The 22,952-nt window shown below is 39.1% G+C and overlaps 1 protein-coding gene across 2 annotated transcripts in view; it reads right to left on the bottom strand.

Annotated features, from left to right (window-relative positions):
- ATP10B (ATPase phospholipid transporting 10B (putative)) overlaps positions 1-3,739 on the bottom strand; it is a 58,988-nt gene extending 55,249 nt beyond the window's left edge. Inside the window, exons 1-2 of one of the 2 annotated variants that reach the window (XM_069772350.1) lie at positions 3,462-3,739; positions 2,213-2,407 (exon numbers count right to left, since the gene is read on the bottom strand). In XM_069772350.1, coding sequence (XP_069628451.1) covers positions 2,213-2,407; positions 3,462-3,736 — 470 coding nt within the window. In that variant the 5' untranslated portion in view covers positions 3,737-3,739. Of the gene's footprint in view, positions 1-103; positions 766-2,212; positions 2,408-3,461 lie in introns of those variants that run through there. The other variant, XM_069772349.1, reaches the window with a different exon arrangement.
- Positions 3,740-22,952: the final 19,213 nt, after the last annotated feature.

Here is a 22,952-nt window from a genome sequence, read left to right as displayed (position 1 = left end):
GTGATTTTCCAGCAGTTATTAATGTTTTTAAACAAAAAGCCTCACCATTGATAAAAGATCTCAAGCTAACTTTTTTTGGTAATAAAAGTTGTGTGAAACTCACCTGCTGTAAATGTAACATCCCATATGATTGATTTCCTTGTCTAATTTATACCGCCGAAAGTCCTCCCAAGCATCTTTAATGGCTGTAATGGCCATTATAACACAAATTGGGATCACAGAAACTTCTGGTTGGAAAGCATTCACCACTGGCACAAAATTCAGCAGTGCAATCACCACAAAATAAACATTGGCAAAGCGATGAAACTGCTCATAGATATTTTTAGGGAGGAAAGTCAAGATGGTATATTTTGTGGTCTTAATTTTATTGGAGTCATAGTATATGTTTGGATTTTCCTTCCTCTTCTTACTTCCAAAGGGCAAATTGGAGACGATCACTCGTTTATTTTCATTTTTCTTCTTTCTTTTCTTTACTTTTCCTCTCTTTTCCAGCTCTTCATTTTGGATTTCAGTGTCTGGAGCACCACACCGGCAGCAGGTTTCCTTGAAAAAATGTTTTTTCCATATCATTCTAGAGAAGCAGCCTGGAACACTTTTCCTTGACATCTTGCTTTCCTCTCAAAAAGTAGCCTCAAGTTGAAAACCAACAGAGTCAGAAGAGTTCAATAATCCAAATAAACTCCTAAGTGGTGGAGAGAAGAGTCGAGATGTCCGAAGCCCAGGGCTGCCTCTCCTTCGACACCAACCTCCACCTGCCTAGGGACAGGTATCATCCTGACGCAGCTGCACCGGGTCCTAGAGCCTGCTGGGGAGGCTGCACCTCACGTATGACAAAAGCATCCCGAATGTTTTGTTATTCCTGTTAGCATACGCCTGGAGGCCCTGTTCAGAGCCTTTCCCTGGCATAGACTGTCTGCTCACAGGAAGCGCCTCGGTTTTAACACAGAGCAGCGACAAAGCTAAGAACGTACACACAATTTTCATAGTTTACTCCATGAGTTTCGGAATCACTTTATAAGCCTGGGAGTTGCCAGGAAGTTCAAAGGTAATGGGCAGAGCTCTGTGTCCCAGAAGTCAACGGAAGATTGCTATAAGCCTCATCACGGGCAGTATTTCTCTCCTTTACTTCCTCTATCTACTATTTGTTTTCATGACCACGACGTGGATTATTAAACAAACAACCCCCACCCCCCCCAAACCAAGCAAACCTATGGTTTGGTAGTTGCGAGAATTATATGTAGACACGGGCAATTGAAGGGCAGTTTACGTAGATTGCCCTCAGCCTCATCCTTCTCCTCTGATAGACCTCCTGCTTCTGGACACCCAAAGCGTCCCCCTCTCACCTAGTAATCCCTTCCAGCCTCTCGTTTCTTCTTCCTCATTGGTCCTTGTGCCTCTGACACATAAGTATGTAAGCACAGATGAGGGCTAATTTCCAAGAGAGCTAATGAGGTGTGTACAAACCATAGTAATAGTTCTCTATGGCCTGGGCTTAAGGAGAGGTGAAAAAGGGAAGAGATCCAAACTTTTAAACTTCTTTTAAATGAAAACTATCTATTGCACTATGTAGTGACAAGCTTAGTAGTTTCAAGTCAAGTTAGTACTTGGACGAGAAACTCTGATGAAATTGAAATGTTGCAATAAGAATTGCACATGAAAATATTTCCTCCTTTTGAGTCAGTACTGAGCAAACATCACAGTTTACTGCGGGTGTTGTACTATCTCCAAAGCAAAACCATGCTGTATTGATCACCTGTGTTTACTGGAAGTCCTACAAAATATTTTTCAGTTCCTGGTTATGCTTCACCTTGAATGTAGTTGACTATTAATTTTTGTATTAATGGTTTTAGCATGAAACATCTGAAAGACATTGCTCCAGTTTGTTAAACAGCCCCAATAATCCTTTCCAGACTTGGATAAGTTTCATTTTTCCTCCAGATCCTTCTGTCACCTGGAGAGGATGTTGTGTGTGTTGGCAAGCTAGTTTGGAAACTTGGAATGAAAACTTGTATATCAACACACACTTCAATGATATCAGGATGATTTAAGTGGGATAAATGAGTTATTTTTAAAGGCAGAACAAAACTCTTTTATAACAGCTTTTCCAAACTTACAGTACTCGAAAGGGTCAATGAGTAAATTACTGCAAAATCAGATGAGCAGTTTCCACCACATCAAATGCAAGGAAGAATAATTGGTTTAGTTTACTTACTTGTCATATACCCTGGTTTTAGAGAAGTTTATCTTCTTATCAAATCGGTATTTTCTATAGTCTTCAATAGCATCCTTAATCATACTGGCAAGCAACACCACAATCAGAGGCAGCATAGTAATCTCCCTGTGGAAGACTTCCACTTGTGGGAACCAGTTCAGAACCACCAGAAAGAAGAAATAAAGATTACCTAGCCTGAAAAGGTATAAAATAAATTAAAAGTAGTCAGAATTTAGAATGTGTCCTTTCCTTAATGAACATCCCCCATTTTCTGTCAAAGGAACATTAATCATTCCACTCCTCTACCCTCCTCTTCATTTCCCAGAATGAATTTATCAGTTGCTTAACTGACATGCTGTTTTTTTCTTTGGAAGAGCCTGTGAAATACATTTTCATAATATTACAGCTATGTCCATTTTTCCACATATTACCAACACTTTTTATCTCTAGGAGCTAAAACTTCTTTAATGATCCCCACTGCCTTAGTCTTGAAAATAAGCACAAAATCAAACAGAAGCCCAAAAAATCTTAAAAAACCAAACCAATGTAACAGAATGGGTGTAAAAACCCACATGTTTAGAATCATGGAAATGTCATCATCAGGAATCCATGAAGGATTCCACAGGTGGAAGGTCAAATTATGAATGTGTAAATGTAACATATAGAATGAAAATTTCCAAGCTAGAGATGGATATACAACTTTCATTTATCTTTGTCATAGTGATATTTCCCTGGGCATCTTATTGACATGATTCATAATGCTGGGGGAGTACATAATTTCAAAGCTAGCACTTGCATATACATGTATACTGTTTAGAAGTCGGTAGACAAAGTCACTTGCATGCCATTAAAAACGTACCAAAACTAATGGATGAGCCTCTGAAATCTACAGAATTTCATAGGTGTCTCAGCACATCCAATAAATGTCTTTTCACGTTCTTAAAAATTAGAGGTTTATTCAACACAGAAACAGAGGGATTTTTAAATAAAAACTTGAAATTTTTACATAGAAAACTCTTCTAGCATTCAAACAAGAAAGCTGGCCACAGTGTCGGTTAAGCACACCTGCTGTTTACTTGCTTTAAACCTCCATTTCAGTGTGAATCGAGTGACATTTGGTTACAAATAATCATCACCTAAATTTTACTAATGTGGCAACTACAAAAGAAGCACTTCTCCATTATCCTCAAATATCACCGTTTCAGAGAGAGTTCTTAAATCTTACGTATCATTGAATGAATTTTTTTACCTGTGAAACTGCTCAAAAAGGTTTTTGGGCAAAAAAGTGAACCAAGTGTATTTTGTGGTCTGTATCCTGTTTCCAGAATAAAATGTAGAAGCTCGTTTCCAGTCTTTCCACTGTCTGCCATTGTCAGGAAACACAATCCTCCATTTGTTTAAGTTGAGTTTTGGGTTGTCTCTGACAGAAAACAGCAGTGGTGTCGATTCTGACAGAGGCTGGGAGGGACTTTCAGCTCCTAGTCGCTGCCAACGGTACAAAGCCGAGTCCACAGACAAAGCCATTCACAGCAGGGATGTCAGGCTGAAAGACAAATGCATGACAAGGACTGAAAACCAATTCCATTCTGATAGAAAATTCACTTCATATCTTGCTAGCAGAGGTTTAAAGCAGCAAACAATACTCCTGTTCAGTGCATTGCTTGTTCAGTCTTTGAGCTCAGCACTTTCTGCAGAGAATGCACAGAATAAAAGGTAGAACAAAATCTTCAATATGGAAAAATCTATTTCTATCTCTGGAGAAAAAAATATCCCAAATCTATTTTCTGTGTGTTATAACAGCAAACTAACAGAGATAAATCCAATTTAACAGAGGTGAACAATGGCTTTTCCATCACGAATTCTGTATCATTTTCCTCAGTCACACACTGCCACCAAATCTATTCAGGCATTTTTCTTCAAATGTCTGACTTTCTCACAATACTTTTTCTGTTCACACCTACTTACAAAGGGACCGGTTCAGGTGTTGAATCTTAATAGCTCAGATAATAAAAAACTGCAGCATCAGCTTAATCTCATTTACACTCACGTAACAGTTTTCCAGTCTCCACAGAAATCTGATCTGAGTGGAAAATGCCAGCCAGCACTAAAACAATGGATGTTTTATTGGTTGGAGAGATAAAGGAATTAAATCTCCCAATAGTAATCCTATTATCATTGAAGACTTGTCTTCTGAGTTGTTCACACATCCACAACTGCAATTGGGATCCAGCAAGCAGGACACTTAGGCTCCAGCAGCACAGGTGTATATGCTGTTATGCTCAACCTAAACACAATAAATTCTCAAGTCAACAGCAGGAGTTTGAGGACTGGAAGCTGCTGTGCAGCGATGAGGCACTAAATGTGAAAAAGCAAAAAAAAAAAAAGGCACTGGCCTTGTGCAACTTCAGGGTTCCACTAAACAAAACATGTGAACTGAACCCACCTCACTTAGAGTGTGGGAAATACAGAGAAAAAAAATTACTTACACTTAGACAATGGTCATTTAGATTCATTCACTGAAGAATTGGTTTAAACTTTATTTAACAGCAGCTGTATTTGAAGCAGATTAAGCATATCTGTATGTGTTTGTACAAGTCTAAATAAGCACATTTCAAATACATTAAAACTTTGGAATTATTTATACCTTTATTACCAGTGAGTCCTTTCTTTGTGCTTTGCAGCTTCCTCTTTAATAAAGCCTACCTTTTACCCTATGCAATATGTGACTTGCTTTGGAAAAAACCTTAATCATATTTAAAAATATGTGCATTTTTGAGTCTTGGAAGGGGAAAAATATACTGTACTGTATTTCACGAACACATTTGAAGTGTGTTGTTTCATCAGCAAACGACGAGTACTGTTTATGCACTATTACTCACTAGCTGGTCAAAAAAACTTTAATTCAGAGTTCAGGTTGCTCAGCAGTGCCTGGGGATCCTCTACAATGTTGAGAATGGCTAATTTATGCCTATCAGAAACTTGGAAATACTGGCTTGGTTGTTACAAACTTAAGTGCCAATACTTAATGAATCTAGACTTAATGTCATGTTACCCTAATAGAGAGTACTGAAACTACGAATTGCTAGGAAGACACAAGGGCAGGTAAATATCACAATAAGAAAATAAAGAGTTTTTAACAGAATTTGCCATTGCTTGTGCTGTACTCCACCGACTGGAATTCCAGCATTTATCCCTTGATTTTAGATGCCTTCACTGTGTTTGCAATAACTTTATTCACCTGTTGAAAGATGAGCCACTGCAAGGTAAAGCAGCTGCCATTGTGATAATGGGTTCATGTATACTTAAAAAATGATCTCCAGAGCTTGCTGAGTGTCAATAAAAGCAGCATGCCTGCAGGATCCCAGGCCACAGATGAACTGTAGGCAACATGTAGTAAGTCGGAGATGGTCCACATGGGAGAGAGACAGTGATTTGATGAAGGTGTGCTGAACCTAAACCCGAGCATCAGATTCTCCTTCACTCTGCTTTTGTGCTGTGTTCCTGGGTCGTCCTTGAGCACCCATGGGAACACTGTGCTGATAGGCAGGAGAGGAAAATTAAGGCTTCATTTAGGACTAGTGAGAGCCTTGGGATAAGACACCAGCAAGCAGCTGTGTCTTAGCACGATGTAGTGGCATTTAGTTTATTTCGTTTCACTCTGTGTGAAGAGCTAGGATAAAAAACACTTAGACACAGTAAGTATGGAGTACTGGCTTGGAGAACTGAAGGAAAGCCTTTTATAATTTCCAAACTGTAACAGCCAACATTTTTAGAAGACATGGATCTCAGGAACCTTTCCTCCATAAGATACCAGATTTAAACTACTAACATGAGAGAGGACTGGAAGCACAGCACACATGATGACACACTTCCTTGTGCCTGGATTTTAGTGCACTTGGTGCTTGTTTAGTGAGAAAATCAATCATTCAAAGGTGTTACATTAACACAAACAACCTAAAGCTCTGAATGGCTTCATGCAGAACTGAATAAACTTGTAGTTTAATCCATAGACAGGATGTCCTGTAATCCATGTTAACTACTCTGCCAATGCCCGAAGGAATGAGTACTTGACTGAAATCAAAATAATACTCAACTTAATCTTAGAGCCAGCACTTCCTTACAGTATAATTTTTAATCTGTGGTGCTGAAAGATTTTACAATGAAAAGGCAGAAAGTCAGTTGTTGGTAGTTACCAAAAAAGGCACAGTGATCACTCAGTGAAAATGCCCTAGTGATATGATGCAGCTCATGTTTGCTAGCTAAAGACAGGACCCTTTTGCCACATTGTTCTGAGCAGTAAGCTCTACAGTTGATTTCACCTACATCATAAATTAAGATGTGAACAGTGGATGGAAGAGTAGCAGTCTTTATTGGCTCAGATACACACTGTACGACATATGACTTTAACCACATTTTTTATATATATATATACACACATATAAAAGTTGCACATAACAGAGCTACATATATGAGTTACACACAACCTACCAGAGCACCAAATTCTTTCTGTATCTGCGATACATCAAGGTAGGTTGAAATTCCTTAGAAATTACAAATGAAAAAAAAGTGTATTACTAAAAATGAAGGCAGACAAGATTAATTAAGGCAGCTTTACACATAAATAGTAGCATGTCTTCCACAACTTCCCCTGGGAAACTTCTACAGCTTCACAAATCACAATTAGGCAAGTCTGCTCGACATTCAAGATAGGGTCTCTCCTCACCCCATCTTTAACTATTTACTTAGTGTATAAATCAATGAAAGAATCACTTAGTTTTATTCAGTTTAGAAATCAACCCTGTCCTCATGGCTTGCTTTGAAAGGCAGTGGTCATAAACAGTGCCATATCCATGAAGAGAGAGGCCAGCTGATGCCACCATGCAATTAAATGTGTTGCAGGAGATCTAGAGACTTTATAACATAAACCATGCAAAACTAAGCAACTGTTATATGGGGGGTAAATAATGTACCTGGATGCACAATCAAAGCAGCAAGCTAATGGCTTTCTTGACATGTGAATTTCAGTGCTGGCAATGAAAAGATAGCAGAAGCAAATATAATGCTTATTATTTCAGATCAGTAAGAATAAAAAGTAGCCTTAAACTTGCCATCAATGTTAGGAGATGACCTAGCAGGAAAGAAGAAAGAACTCAAAGATACGTCCTTCTGTACAATGACAATATTCTATAATTCAACCAACTGCTTACTAGAATATTCCAATTTACTGGCACTTTGATGTGTTATGCCAGTTACTTTCTGCATGGTAGGAAATCCATAAAAAATATTGCATTCCCTTAGCAATATATCTAAGGCGTCTGTCCCAACTTTTTCTAAAAGAGCTTAATAAAATCCTTTTTCTACAATTCAAGAATATTTTACACGTACACACCCATTTGACTTATGTTTTTACAGAGATGTCATTGAAAGAACCCACGAAGTGTGGATTTTTTCAACATACGTTTACTGAAGTGACTGGTTTTCTTCCACCTAGCTAGTGAAGCTTCAGTACTGCAATACATATCCTGAAAGGGAAAGATCAAGGTGATGCAGACATTTCCAACACCATTATGTTAGGGGTTTGCTAATCTATTCCACTTCAGCACAGAGATCACGACAACTGCTAATTCCAGTGCTGGCACATTAGAACTCTTGCTGTTTTGCCTAAGCTCCCCTTTGTGGGCCACTTCAGAAATGCTTGCCTTTAGAAGGAGTCAGCAGGTTCCAGTGGTCTGCTTTATTTCTGACTGGGATTTTGAGATTTTCCACAGGTTGAGGTCAGAAACACCAGAGAAACACCAGCCATGGCTGCAGAAAGTTACGTCGTGCTCAGTTACCCTGTAACTGCTCAAGGCGTGAGGTGATGAGAAATACAAAGCAGGCACGTGGCTGTGCTTTGGCTCAGCGCTTGTCAGACTTGGAAACTAGGGGACAAAAAGAACCCCTCTATGTCCTTAAAACCACAAAACCTAGTAAGTGGGAGGGAGCCTGGAGACATTATTCAGGTAAGTCATACAGAGGAATACCCATGACAATTTCCCTCTATTGCTATATAATCATGGCAGCATAAGCTTTTAGTGTCTCGCCGTCCAGGATTTTGTGAAGTTATAGTCAATTAATTCTATTGTCATCATTCCCATGGAGTCCTACTCAACAGCCTAAAAAGCCTCAGTTTCAAAAAACTGTTTTCCCTCTCTCTTTCTATTCCATTATAGATGGATGTACTGTGCGCAGCTCTCAACAGGGCAGACATGTTTTTCTGATTTGTAATTCCCACACTGTTTTCCAGGGAGAAAACATGGGGCAGTCTAGCCTAGGACAAGTTCTCTCCCTCCTTGCGTGGATGTGCCTCAAGGTTCCCACAACCACAGACATATATTCATTATATGAAATTATAATGATTCATTATCTATCTTATTCTTCCTTTCAGGAAAGGCACTCCTTCCCACAGTCCAGACTTTTCTCACTCTTCTCTGACTTTCCAGTGGAGCTACTACGGTGTCAAGAGACAGGCAAAAAGCTAAAACATGTCTAGGTATCTCAATTCCTGAACTTCTGCATTTGGAAAAAACAAGACAAGCAACATGTAAGTGACTAAACTATTATTTATCTATAGCAAAGGTAACTTATCCATACAGAAATGTGTCACTTAGACACCAAGTTACACTAAGATGTGAGATGAGAAATATGTACGCTGGTGTTAGCACAGGAGGTTAGAGGCAGTAGTCACATTATTTCACAAGCTTGCATCAAAATTTCTGAAATATGAAGCAATAACTAAACTGTGAAAACCTTTGCACCTCTCCCATAAAATTATGGAAGAATGTATGTCCAAGAAAGTTTTCAAGATTTCTGATATTTGATGAAGGAGCGAAGTGAACAATACCCTGTAAATTAAAATGGTATCAATCATTCATGATTCATACCATGAATGGTATCTATCATTCACACTGTCATTGGGAAGCTCTTGGAAAATCAGAATTTCTTTGCAACAAAAGGAGGCCTGACATCATACTCTTTCTGTAGAGTCTGGGGTGCAATTTGATGACTTGTATCATCAGGCAATTCAGAGGGACAATGTCATTAAACAATTTTATTCTTTGCCATTTACATAGGGGTTAAAATATCCAACTTCTATTAACTAAAAAGATTACATCATGCTGTTCTTGGAAAAGATACACATTTTGCCTAACAGTTTTGTAATGGTACTCTGAAAAAGAGTGTTTCTGAAAAGCTGTTGAGTACGCTGCCTTAGAGGATTTTGCTTGTGCAATAAACACAACAGGAATGAATTTATTGCAATAAGCAGCCATTAATTATATCTCATAAAACCTAAGGCCACCATTCATGTTTTGAAAGCCTCATTTATTTGTTCTTGCTGCATTTAATCAGTGAATGAAACTGTCACCATTGTTAAGATTAGTGCTACATTTCTGCCTGAAACGTCTTCTGCAAAGTCAAGGTGTGCTCATGATTTGGCCCACACTGTGGTAAGGTTTCACAGGTAGCCCCTTGCCTGTATCCATAACATAAGGTAACCAGGGGATGTGAACACATTTGGAAACTGGAGAGAAACAGGATAATTATTTATTCCTTTTGTTGGAAGAAGAGCTGAAAGGCATATTGGGTTGGCAGAGACAGAAGGAATGACGCCAAGTCCTTTCCAAGTACGGATTTCAACAAGTTCAGATGGTTCAGCATATCAGAGATGAGCTACTGTGTACTTATCTGTCTCAAGCCCTCTCAGGCAGGCCTATGCTTATTTTTTTATTATTTTTTATATATATATATCTCCTACTACAGTGGCAATATATAGGGATCCTTATACAAGAGGTGAACTTTCTTGTTAAGAGACATATCTTAAACAAGAAACAAACCAGAGGGAAGATAGCACTCTAAAACCCAGCATGCAGTTGGTAGAATTTGACATTTTTATCCCCAAATGTTTTGAGCTTATCTTCTATTTGTGAGTACTGCAACTGTAGGCCAGTGAAAGTATTTGGGAAAAGGGATGCTACAACAGCCCAGTGATGGTAACTGTTTTCCTCTTGCATCCTTGTGTTGACAATGGGAAGAGCTCCTCTCGATTTTTCATAGGTAGCCTATATGATTAGCATCGTCCCTGTGATTGCTTAATCTCATCCAACGCTAAAGAAAACTTTCCCTTTATATGATAGAAACAGACTGCAGTAGAAAGCCATGCCAAAGCTATTAACAAGGAAGGATTAGTTGTGACACAGACTTTACAAGTATTCTTTGTAAATGCTATCTCTTTTTTGAAGATTCTTGTATTCAAAAAAGGTATTGTTGACTGTAAGAGAAAGCTCATCAGAAAGTCAGCAATAAGAAAAGAACTTTTCCTCTTTTGAGATTGCCTCATTCCTGCCAAACGACAGGCTCAGCTGCAGATCTCGGCATCCCAGACTTCAGAAGCTGGAGGGAGGAATCCTGCCTCTCCTGCATATGTGCAAAAACTTTTACACAATCATGCCTTATGTGCTGTTTATTAAAGGAGATGATAGATCCACATTAAAAGAAAAATAATCCTGCTCACAGGCCTATGTAAAACCAACTTCAGAAGCTAGCAATACAAAGCAGCAACTTTCAGATCTATCAAAGACAGACACGGTCTCTACCTCATTTTCAATAGTTGGTTGGGTGTTTCTGAAAATTTGACTTCAGGGAAAAATTTCAGACAGGGTGGAGCTTATTTTTGAAAATCAGTACTGTGAGAAAATGCAGCAGTAGCACTTAAATGCAGATGTGCACATTATCAAGAACTACAATGAGGAAAAAGTCCTTCCAAATTTTCACCTGATATTTTCATTTCTACATTGCCTGTAAGGCAAGAAGGAATTAAATAACATGAGTCCCCTTCTAATACTTAATTCCATTATTCCAAAACTTTTATTGTATTTCCTAATTGAAAGCAGCAGCAATTTTTCCTCTTGGTGCCCTATATGGATGAAGTGGCATCCATTCAAAAGAGCCATTCTGTGGAAGGTTTGGCTGGGGAGATAAACATTACCAAGTGAGCTGAGTATTATAGAAATTTCAGCCACAAACTTCTTTATCTGCTTTGCAATTATTTGCTAGGTAGCTCCTTCCTTTTTTGGTGATACTATATAGAAATTCCTCTTCAGTCACATCAGTTCAGAGAAAATATTTTGCGGTTAAGACTAACAGAAAAGGGAAAGGAGATTGGGAAGAATGAGGAACACAATTACATTGATTAACAGGATACAGACCACAGCCTAAAATTGTGCTGTAACATTTTATATTAGAGAAATAACACTTACAGTATGAAAGAAAATTGCTAGAAATGAAAAAAAAGCTCCAAAGAACTGCTTCATTCAAAAAAAGCTGGTCATTGCATACTGTTGTCATTCAACTGACAAGAGAAATGTGTTATGGATTAACAATTATGTAATGTTTTTGAGTGCAAGGTTGTGTTTGTGTGGGATAAACAGAAAAGAGCTTTTCATAAATCTAATGCGTCATTAGACCACAGGGCTTCACTATTCTATTATTATATTAGATTGACACATTTTTCATGTCTCGACTAGATTCTCTTTCCTTGGGGAATAAATCCAAAAATCTTGCAATAATAGGTTAATTATAAGACTCTTTCCCGAGGACAGACTAGATTTCAGTGCCTGATGCAGAACTTTCCTTTAGCTTGAGCAGTGCGGAGGCATGTTCAGGCAGCACAATCGTCTGCAGGGCTGCAGCTGTGTTATTAAGACTGGTTTCAAAATAGATGTGCTCTCAGCATATGCTGACATATAGGTCATACAGACAAGGATGATTATCAGATATTATTCAAGAAGGAAGTTTCCAACTTGCAAAAGTAATGCTGGATGCTGTGTTTAGCTTCATTCTGTGAATAAGGAGCTTGCTCTGGTCTCCCATATTACATGCTCATTTAAATAAAGAGTTAGACTAAAATTATCTGGCTAGCTGCAATAAGTATCATTGCTGCCAGCATGCCCCAATACTACAGTGATCTATTCTTATTACATTTGGGCCCACTGCACTTTTCACGAGCGTAGGCAGAGGTAGCTTCTGCATCTTTACCACCTTCCAACACAGTAATTACATTCGCCCCACTCACACCTTCAGCTGAGGAGACATTGGGAGGAGACACTAGCACAGAGCTTTTACAAAGTCCAAAATGGCAAAGTGTTACTTGGAGACATCAGATTGAAAGGGCAGTCAGGTCTGTGGTTTTCATGACTGTAAGTGAGGTGTTCTTGTCTCTTGCAAGTTAATGCCCACACGGCAGTGAATTCCAGTATATATCTTAAAAATGTTTTATGTGCTTATATATCTGTTCAAACAAGTAAAGACGGTTCCAGGCACAAGACTGCAGGCTTCAGGCCAGTGCAGGAGTGAGAGTGGTCATCATAAGAAATAGTTAGAACTACACATTCTTGGCAGGTATATAGTTTTGAGGATGCACATGAAGGTACTGTCCTAAATAGAGAGGTTTTCTGAAATCAGGTCTTTTTTCCCTCTTATCCAGGAAATATAAAAGACATAATGTAGGAACTCTTATTCATACTTACAGTTCACTTTAAATAATATTAAAAAATTTTCTATGCCACATGAACATACATTGGCCTAAACAAAACTGGATAAAATACAAACAAAGGTATGTGCCTATACCACCGGCCTTTGAAAACAGCCTTCATGTAAGTTCTTAGATACAGGCAAACGTTAAATTCTTTCTTTGTTCACAGAAGAAAGGGTAATTCATAAAGTTCATAAAGAACAAGTAAAATTAAAAATGTTCCAGACCTACCTCCTTACTGAACTCTAGAAAACCACATCTCCATTCTTTCCATAACCTGGTAATCAGAAAAGAAAACCCAGATAAGGAAATGAAAAGATGCATATGCTACACTGCCTCTCACTCATTCATTTGACATGTCATATGTCTCCAGCTCACCTCTATATCTTGGTAGACAGCAAGTTCTGCATCTGAGGACTCTGCCTTGTTTATCTATAAAAACACTTAAGACGCCAGTAACCACAGAAAGCAGCGACAACCTGCATCACCAGGGTTATACGATTCTGACATCTCTCCATGGTGGGGAAAAGTCCACCTTTAAGGATTTAAAAAGTATTAAAGAATTTTGGGCCAAGTTATTCATTTTCTTGTTGGGCCCATAAGAGTCAGTCTAAAACCAGTAGTGGAGTAACAGACTGCAATAAGCCCGCCAAAACATAAACTAAGTGTGACTACAGAAACTCTGCTTGAGCAAAATAATTTCCACAGCACATACAGCCCAGGTGGCAATCAGCATAGCCATTTGCTAAGCCATCTCCACCCAGATCCTGGAGAAAAAGCAAGCACAGAGAGGCAGGTATGCCAGGTCAGGGAAGCAAGTCAAGGTTAGGGTAAGGCAAAGTGAGGCAAACTGTAGAGCTGCTGCACGAGAAGCTCATTTAATCAGGAAAGGTTTACTTAGTAAACTGCAAATATACACATCCAGCTCGCATTGCCACAGGTTGGGGAGATTCTCTCTTGTGCTTTCATCTGGCTATTCAGAAATCTTTTGTGTTTGCTACTGCAAAAGAGACTAATATCTGTTTCAATCCAATGTATGCCTCTACCTCTAGGTCTCTGAGTGGTCCTGCACACTACTTAATTAGAAGACCATGTATTTCAAACTCCAGCAATGGCAGAATTTAGTTGCATTTTAGCCCAGAAATGAGGACACCAAAATTAGACCAATTGTCTGAATAATAATTTTTTTTTGTTTGTTCCACTTAATATTCAAAATCAAAGTGAAGTGGCCTTTAAAAGACAATCTAATATTTATAGCGTGTATGATTATAAAGCACTTATGATGAAAATTATGTTGCAGATGTTCATGTGGGAACTCAGCAATGCTGAAAAAGTCTAAAAGGAAGCAGAAAAATTGAAAATAAATTGGAAACTGACCAGAAGATCCTTTATATGTAAAAACCTTTTATGCAACTATGTTTTTGTTAGAATGTGCTGACTCTAATTTCAGTTCTCCAAATCTGAATATTAAACTAAAGTGCCTCAAAGAGAGTAGTTACTTATTTATATGAAACGGAAAGAAAAAACAGAGGCTAAACCAACTGCCAATTCAGTAGGGCAGAGCTCCATGTCAATCAAAGATCAAGGGAAAGCTTAATCAGGATCTAATCACACAGTATTGTTGAAGGAATGTCCAGTAACACCTGGGCTGGTGAACCAGGTGTGTACACAGGATAAAGTAGTTCTGGTTTGGTCAGGAGCGATACTTTTCAGGCCTTTTTGAAAGAATGACATGAAAATGCTTGCAGTCCAGAAAGGTACTCCTGGCAGTAGTGCACAACACTGAGAGCATCAGGAGAATTGAGAGGACCATGACAGGTAGTGGAGGATGGAGTTAGGTTAAGATGCAGGACAAATCTCCCCTTCCTGCTCAGCCACAGGTTTCCTTGACCTCAAAGGCCACCACAAATTTACATATAAGAATCTGAGCATAAAATGCATAATAACATGTACTTGTGCAATGCTCCTTGGAAGCATTAATTCCTTTTTAAAAACAGTAGTAAGATTCCTTTCAATCCTACCTCTTTTTTCCTCCTACACTCTTTCATCCTTCCCCAGACTAAGGTAACTGGGATGCACATTTTTGCATTTAATTAAACTAGATAGATAAAATAGGATAACACAACAGAAACCATTTTATAAGACCACAAAAAAGTATAGTACAAAAGTTCACTTGTTGACAGAGTATTTCCCCCTAACCCCATGTTAATAAAATCTAAAAGACCAAAATTTACAATATGCCAAGTCAAGGCTAGTTTTCCTAGAAAGGTATCTAACCACCTTATTCTATCTATATCTCATTTCCTCTGCAATCTTTCTTTTTCCTCCATCTGTCAGGTCACAGAGATATTACATTAACCTTAGGAGACGCCACCGTGTCCCAAAGAAAATGAGTCATTTGACAGGCAGCCAGCTTGGGCAGCAGTGACAGGGGGAAGGTGGGAGAGGACAGGGGTAAGGGGTAAGCACTGCTCCACTCACACTGCAAATTATTACAGGTGCCTAAAACTAGCTAAACTATTCTGGCTCTTTCTAAAACAAGAAATCAGGGAGCAGTGGCCTACAGGCAATGTTCCAGAGATGAAGCGAGATCACATTTGTATTGTGAGGTGACTCAAGCCAGACCTTTTGCAAGAGAACAGTGACAAGTAATCTTGGGAAACTTCACATCTTATTCCCATGGAAAAATACATAGCCAAAGCAAGAGGAATTAACCCAGTCACTTCAGAAACTATGTATTTACAGAACATCAGATGTACTGTAGTGAGGTAGCACAAGCAGAGACTTAAAAGTACATTAAAAAAGTGAGCTCTAGAAAAATTTTGAAAAATGAATTTTACTCCATTTACTCAGGCTGCATGTAGAGAAAATAGTGATTATATTTAAATATCAGCACTCTCAAGCAGAACTGGGACAGGCCTGATGAACCATCTCTCTGTTATTCAGCAGTGCAGTTCTTTTATAAAATTAGGCAAGGCAAAGACTTGTCAAGAAAAACGGGCTGACGGGAAGGATAAAGCTGTAATGCTCCATGCCGTGACTATTTTGGACCTAACAGAGACAGTTATCCTAATTGAGCATCTCCTCATGCTGGGGTACAGATACTTCCTTGCCAGAATGTCTCAGGAGCACAGACACAGAGTTCAGACTGCCTCTCCCAATCTATGTTCAAGCTCTATGTTTCTAGCAGGTTTAACACAAAATCTGTTGTAAGGAAATGAACTGTAAGCTTTGGCAAATTCTTATTTCTGGTCTGAAACCTCATATGAAACCTTAAGGTAAAAAGCAAACATATGCATCTGTCATCCTGAAGACTCCTTAGGCTTGCTTTTTTGTTGCTTCGCATCTTGTGCAGTCACTTACATGAATGCAAAATCATCACGGTAATGAGCAATCAGTTGACTGATTCCAAAAAATGAGATGCAGAATAGAATACAAGTGATATCAGAACAGCAAGTGTTAAGACTGAAACCGAAAGGCATTTAAGAAATCTAATTCCAAACCTGAGCTTCACTTGCTACTGGTTGCAATATCTCAGACCATATTTCATAACCTGTGTTGTTAATTACTACCTAACCAATGGAAATAAGGAAATTTTAATTCTGCTGGAGATTGCTTAAGTCTGAAGTGTACCTTTAAAGCAGAATGATAAGTATCAGACTGTGAAAACATTCTGAAGACTTGGCCTTAAATGACAAAAAAAATACTTTTCTGCTATTACTATTTTAATTTCTAAAATATCCAAGAAACTGTTTAAGAACCTAAATTCTAACACATGAAAAGCTGTTTTGTTCACCCATCCTCAGGGCTATTTGGTTGGTTGTGGTACACGAGCACTTTATACTATCATAAACGCTGGCACAAAATTCAGACTTTAATTACTACGTAATTAAAAAGCAGAACATGAAGTATACAGTCACTCTGATGATTTGTAGCCAAGGCTTGTTTCAACAAAAATAGCAAATATTTTTTGCTTGCCTTTAAAGTACGATGGTGGCTGATTTCTGATGCAAATTGAAAGGCTGGTTATTCAAAGTACTCCATTCATTTTATTATAATCCAAAGCAGATGACATTCAAAGTCAAACACAGCCAAAAGTGTTAGTAAGCATAAATGCTGTTTGAGTCTGATGTATAAATGACTTCACTTCTAGGTTGACTTTTTACATACAATAGTTTCCACTGAAATTGTATTAGGTCATTAATCTGGTTTTGAGTCAAAGGAAGAAAAGTTCTTATCCTCTTCTTGCTCATTCTGTTGGCACAAGAGAGACTTGCAGCCAACCCTTCCTAACAAAATCTGAAGTGTTACAATTGGTCCCACAGAGTGTATGAAACAGCTTCTCTACCACTGCATCCAAAGATTGGTTTTTTGTCAGAGCAGTCTACTTGGGTGTTACTACAGTGATTTCGAGCTGACTTTTTTTGCTTTTAAAAGCACCTGATTGTAATTTATATCTTCACACTGAAGTTGATTATGACCTGCTGTTACATGCAATACTTGACTCAGTCATCTTCTCCAGTTATTAACTGAGCTAGGTTTAGCTATAACCCTGAAGTGGATGATGGAAACCGTAATTGTTTAACAGCTTTGTTTTGAACAGGCAATACGATGAGCCTGTGAAGTAGCCAGTCTAACTTCCTGGAATTCTACTCATTTATTATCTTATGTAAGCCCAGCTGACCTGCTGAAAACAATGGAATTTCTTGTCCTCTAAATTCAGAGAGACAGATTCAAACCCTTAAATTGTGTTCCTTCTTCTTTTCTCTTTCTTACATATCTTCTCTAACTTGAGTGTCCTGGGTCCTGCTGTCCCTTCTCATTACATCAGCATACAGTGAAGTTATAAATACCATCGGGTGCTGGGAGTTACATCCCCTGGAATAAAGGTGCGACATTCGTAGGCTGCTTGTAGTAACGTTAACTGACACCTTTGCTTGGGTGGGCAAAGGTTATAACATAACCACTGCAATTGGTAGTTACTATTATACTGGTCTAAACTAGAAGCTACTGCACGGCAATTTTCCTGTTTTCCTTAGCAGTTAGGACAAACTCCTTTGGCAAAATCATCTACTTCTGTAGCTAGTATACCATCTTTTCATTCATCAGTGCACTGCAGCACCTTGAGACATGGTTTATCACAGGATCATGTGAATTCCATAAAAGAAATTATTTTCAGGAGTAAGTTCCCCTTGGAAAAAAATGATAGGTCATATTGGTCAATCTTGCCATTACACAATAGTCTAACTAATCTGTAATATCCGAGTACCTTCTTCAGGGAACACTAGTATGAAAGGCAATATATACACCCTAGGAACCTTGTTCACAAGAGCTAATGGTGCAGTTTTTACCAAGGAGCTGTATATCCACTGATAAGAGAAAAGTGAGCTGTTTTTAAAACTGAGTTGTCAGGGTTCTTAGTTTTGTAGGTCTCTGGGTCATGAGATTGCATAGCCTGATTTCCTATTAACACTGGCCAATACTTTATCAAATTGTTCCTGCATTGAGTATAAGTCTGTGCTTGATGGAATTCTTGATTTGATAACACCAAGAAATAAAGTAGGTGTCTCTCCTAAAACATATTTTCCTTAATTTCATTAAATACAGGTAGGTGTATACATATATAGTGTCCTGGTTTCAGCTGGGGTAGAGTTAATTGTCTTCCTAGTAGCTGGTACAGTGCTGTGTTTTGAGTTCAGTATGTGAAGAATGTTGATAACACTGATGTTTTCAGTTGTTGCTCAGTAGTGTTTAGTCTAAAGTCAAGGATTTTTCAGCTTCTCATGCCCAGCCTGCAAGAAGGGTGGAGAGGCACAAGAAGTTGGCACGGCACACTGCCAGGGCAGCTGACCCAAACTGGCCAATGGGGTATTCCAGACCATGTGACGTCACATCTAGTATAGAAACTGGGGGGAATGGGCGCGGGGGGATCGCCGCTTGGAGACTAACTGGGCATCGATCAGCAGGTGGTGAGCAATTGCCCTGTGCGTCATTTGTACATTCCAATCCTTTTATTACTACTGTTGTCATTACATTAGTGTTATCATTATCATTATTAGTTTCTTCCTTTCTGTTCTATTAAACCGTTCTTATCTCAACCCAGGAGTTTTACTTCTTCTCCTGATTTTATTCCCCATCCCACTGGGTGGGGGGGGAGGGAGTGAGCAGCTGCGTGGTGCTTAGTTGCTGGCTGGGGTAAAACCACAACATATAGACACATTCAGGGTAAATTCCTACAGTAATTTGAAAGAACCGAAAACAATTTCAAGACTATCATATAGGAAGTTCCACCTTTTTCTGACAACAAACGAAGAGTATTGCCAGCTAGCGGTGATGGTTCTTGGGATTAGTGGTACAACATGAGGCAGCTCTCAAGAGATCTGTCACATGCCATCCTGGTTTCAGCTGGGGTAGAGTTAATTGTCTTCCTAGCAGCTGGTACAGTGCTGTGTTTTGAGTTAGGTATGAGAAGAATGTTGGTAACACTGATGTTTCCAGTTGTTGCTAAGTAATGTTTAGATTATAGTCAAGGATTTTTCAGCTTCTCATGCCCAGCCAGCAAGAAGGCTGGAGGGGCACAAGAAGTTGGGAGGGGACACAGCCAGGGCAGCTGACCCAAAGTGGGGCCAACAGGGTGTTCCATACCATGTGACGTCATGCCCAGTATAGAAACTGGGGGGAGTGGGGGTGGGGGGTTCACCGCTCAGGAACTAACAGGATGTTGGTCGGCGGGTGGTGAGCAATTGAATTGTGCATCATTTGTATATTCTAGTCCTTTTATTACTACTATTGTCATTTTATTAGTGTTACCATTAACATTATTAGTTTCTTCCTTTCTGTTCTATTAAACTGTTATTATCTCAACCCACGAATTTTACTTTTTTTTTTTCCCAATTTTCTCCCCCATCCCACTGCGTGGGGGGGAATTGAGTGAGCGGCTGCCTGGTGCTTGGTTGCTGGCTGCAGTTAAACCATGACACATGCTATGCTGTATATATAGATGGTTACCCAAAGAATAGCTGCACAGATGCTAAGATTACAAAAGGAAATGTGTTTTAGTGATTTTTCAATGGAGAGGCATTTACAAGGGATTTACACAACCCTAGCTAATCACCCAGGACCTATACTTCTGTCACACCTGGGAGAGGGTTTGCAGATGTGGTTCCTTAATTGCCCAGACCCTGGATGTAGCTAACTACATCTTTGATCCATCCATGTTCCCTTGACAAGATTTCCTTCTAACAGAAACCACAATGTACAGTCAAGTCTGTTATGCCCTTGAACCTTGCAGCTGGGAAGTGCTTTTGGCTATGCCTGTTCAAATGAAGCCCCTGGGGCCCCGTTGCTGGATTAGAGCTAAAAGTCCACATTTGAACTGGTAACTAGTGACATCTTCAATAAACAGACAGAGTGTTCAAATATTAAATGATGCCATATCCAATGGATTCTGGCTCTGATCAACATAAGAACAGGATAAGAAATAGTGTACCACTTATTTTAAAGCGCTCTGTCTGTTTTGCAATCATTAACTAGGTAACCATTGTAAAGATTTGATGATGTAAATGAACCACCCATTTTGCAAATAGGAAAATGGCTGTTAATGTCACGGCAAGGACAAAAATTAAGGAACAACTGTCTCAGCCTTACACTCCATCCCAACAAGATTTCACCATACAGAGAGAGATACTGCCTGTATAAATGTAGAATTGTGCAGAGTAGCAGAAAATGTTAGGTTAACCACATCAATTGGTTAACTTATAAGCCACACAGCCTGGCAAATTCACAGCTGTATTTTTAACAGGCACAATACTTTAAAGGTAAATAGCAGGCAGAGAATCTGGATTCAGGGCTCTATTTCCTATATTTTTTTTTCTACGTTTACATGCTTTAGCTTTGCAGGGCACTCCCATTTGTAAAGAAAGATTAACACGTTGTTTTGTCCCAATTATACATGTAACAGCATTAAAGTAGGTCAGTGTCATTTATTAGACACAAATGAATGTTTAATGCAAACAGATATTTCCATTGTCTTGTTGCCCCTAGGAAAAAAGTCTACAGATTTTAATAGAAAAAAGGCACTTCTCCACTGATTTAGATTTTGAACGTAAATTTATTAAAAGCTTTCCTTTTTTCTTAATGGACCTAGAAGGAGCCCTTTCTGAACTATAGAAACTAAAGCAATTTTCTCTCTGAGCTAAATGGTGTTAAGAAACAAAAAATAGTAAGAATCTTTGCTTTTATACAGTGTGTAAGAGTAGAAGTAGAATTAGATACACGTCTTTTATGAGTTTACTAGTCACTCACAGCACAGGTTTACTTTTTTTTTTCATTTTGCAGCACTGCAGTGATTAGCAGAACAGGAGCAAAGGCAGTAGATGACTGACATGGCACACTGAAGATGAGCAGAACTGCCTAAGAAAAAGCTCACAGATACTGCTACTGAAAGTATCTCCACTCAGTCTGTATCAGGCAGCAAGTGTGGTATAAACAGAGCGAAGACAACTCTTTAAGTAGCAATGTATTTATTTTACAACCTGCCCACCCTGCCTGCCTGCTTCCTCTATTAGAGCACTTTGCTGTACACATGAAGAGCTCTCCTGGAGGCAGTTACATTTACGAACTGTTTGCTCTCTGCTCGCCTTGCAGCCAGCAGCAGCACAACCATCATTCACTCCGAGGAAAAGGGAACCAGGTGAAGAAAAATGACTCTCCCCGAATGCCCTCATAAATTCACATGGAGAAATAACCGTGCAGCACTACCCAAACCCTTTAGTTTTATTAATAGCAGGAAGGCAGTATTTCTATCCAATAAATCTCCTTAGCTTCACCTACTGGTCAAAATGGAAGATGCACCATTCTGGCCAATTCTACTAGTCTTATTATTACAGGTTCTGCAAAATATTAAATCACGTAATCTGGTTCACAGGACTGCCTGCTGGCAGCAATACGCTCTCAGAGAACAAATAAGTAACATGGAAGGTTGAGCACCAACACTTCTCCCCATGCTCAAGTACAACTCCAATGGCCCTGAGGAGGGCAGTAGAATAAACAAGTGGGGAAAAAAAAAGAAATCTGAACAAAACCTGAAATCTGAATGAAATCTAAAGTAGAGTGGCCCATCATTAAATGACAACAGGGTTGGAGCACTGGACCAGAATACAGATCACAATAATACATATTGACTAATTGGGCAACATAACGTACACTGTTCCTTTCTCGTTGGATAATCTTCCCTGTCTGTAGCATGGTGACAGTATTTGCCATCCCACAAATGTGCTTTGAGGCTACCAACATTAAAACAACAAGATGCTCTATGTATTACAAGAACCACAGGCAGATCAAACTGGTGGTTATTTGCTTGTAGCTGAACTGGCTTCAGTGCAACTGTTTCATCACTAGGAGAAATTAGCTGAACCCTCCACATTTAAAAATGAATAAATCCCTTAGCGGCTGTACCACAGTCCTAACTGCAGAGCTGAAAGAGCTAGACCTCAGGCCTACAGGAGACTGTGTGTGGTTATTAGTATGTGTGTTTTGTGGATACAAAATCACTGACACAAACTGCTGTGTTGGGAGCCAGGGAGAACACTGCTACAGTCTTTTGCAGTTTGTCTAAAGAAAAAAGAAGACTACACCCCATTCAAACTGAAGGTGAACCAATTCATGAGCCAAGTGCATGGCTTAAGTGCCCGTAAAATATTTCAGTATATCTTAAATACAACAGAGTAGCTTTTAAAAAATAATTGTAGATGCATCAGTGATATCACATCTCTTCTGACACTACATCTTCCCAAACTTCCAGCATTTGTCACTGTTAAAACAAACTCAGTTGTGCCTGTGAACTAAACTGCATTGTAAAGGGGCCAGGGGCAGAAGGACTCCTCATAACAAGTATAGGAGTGAAAAAAACCAGCTTTCCTGCTCAGCTTTGCAAGATTACACTGCAGGCAACATATTTCTTTTTAGCCAGGATACAAAAGGAAGCATGTGCGGTTACGGTATCAGTCCGTTCTTCATTCCCCTTCTTCCCCAGCAAGAAATTTTGAATTAACTAAGTTCAAATGCAAAGACATTAACACGCCACAGCTTTTGTGAAAACAAGCAGCCAGTCTATGGAGAGACACCCGAGGTAGCCTCCCCTGAATGAAGGGCTGTGGTGCAAGTGCAGTC

Source organism: Haliaeetus albicilla, chromosome 27 (assembly GCF_947461875.1).
Source record: "Haliaeetus albicilla chromosome 27, bHalAlb1.1, whole genome shotgun sequence".
NCBI lineage: Eukaryota > Metazoa > Chordata > Aves > Accipitriformes > Accipitridae > Haliaeetus > Haliaeetus albicilla.
This window is presented reverse-complemented; position numbering and strand designations above follow the sequence as displayed.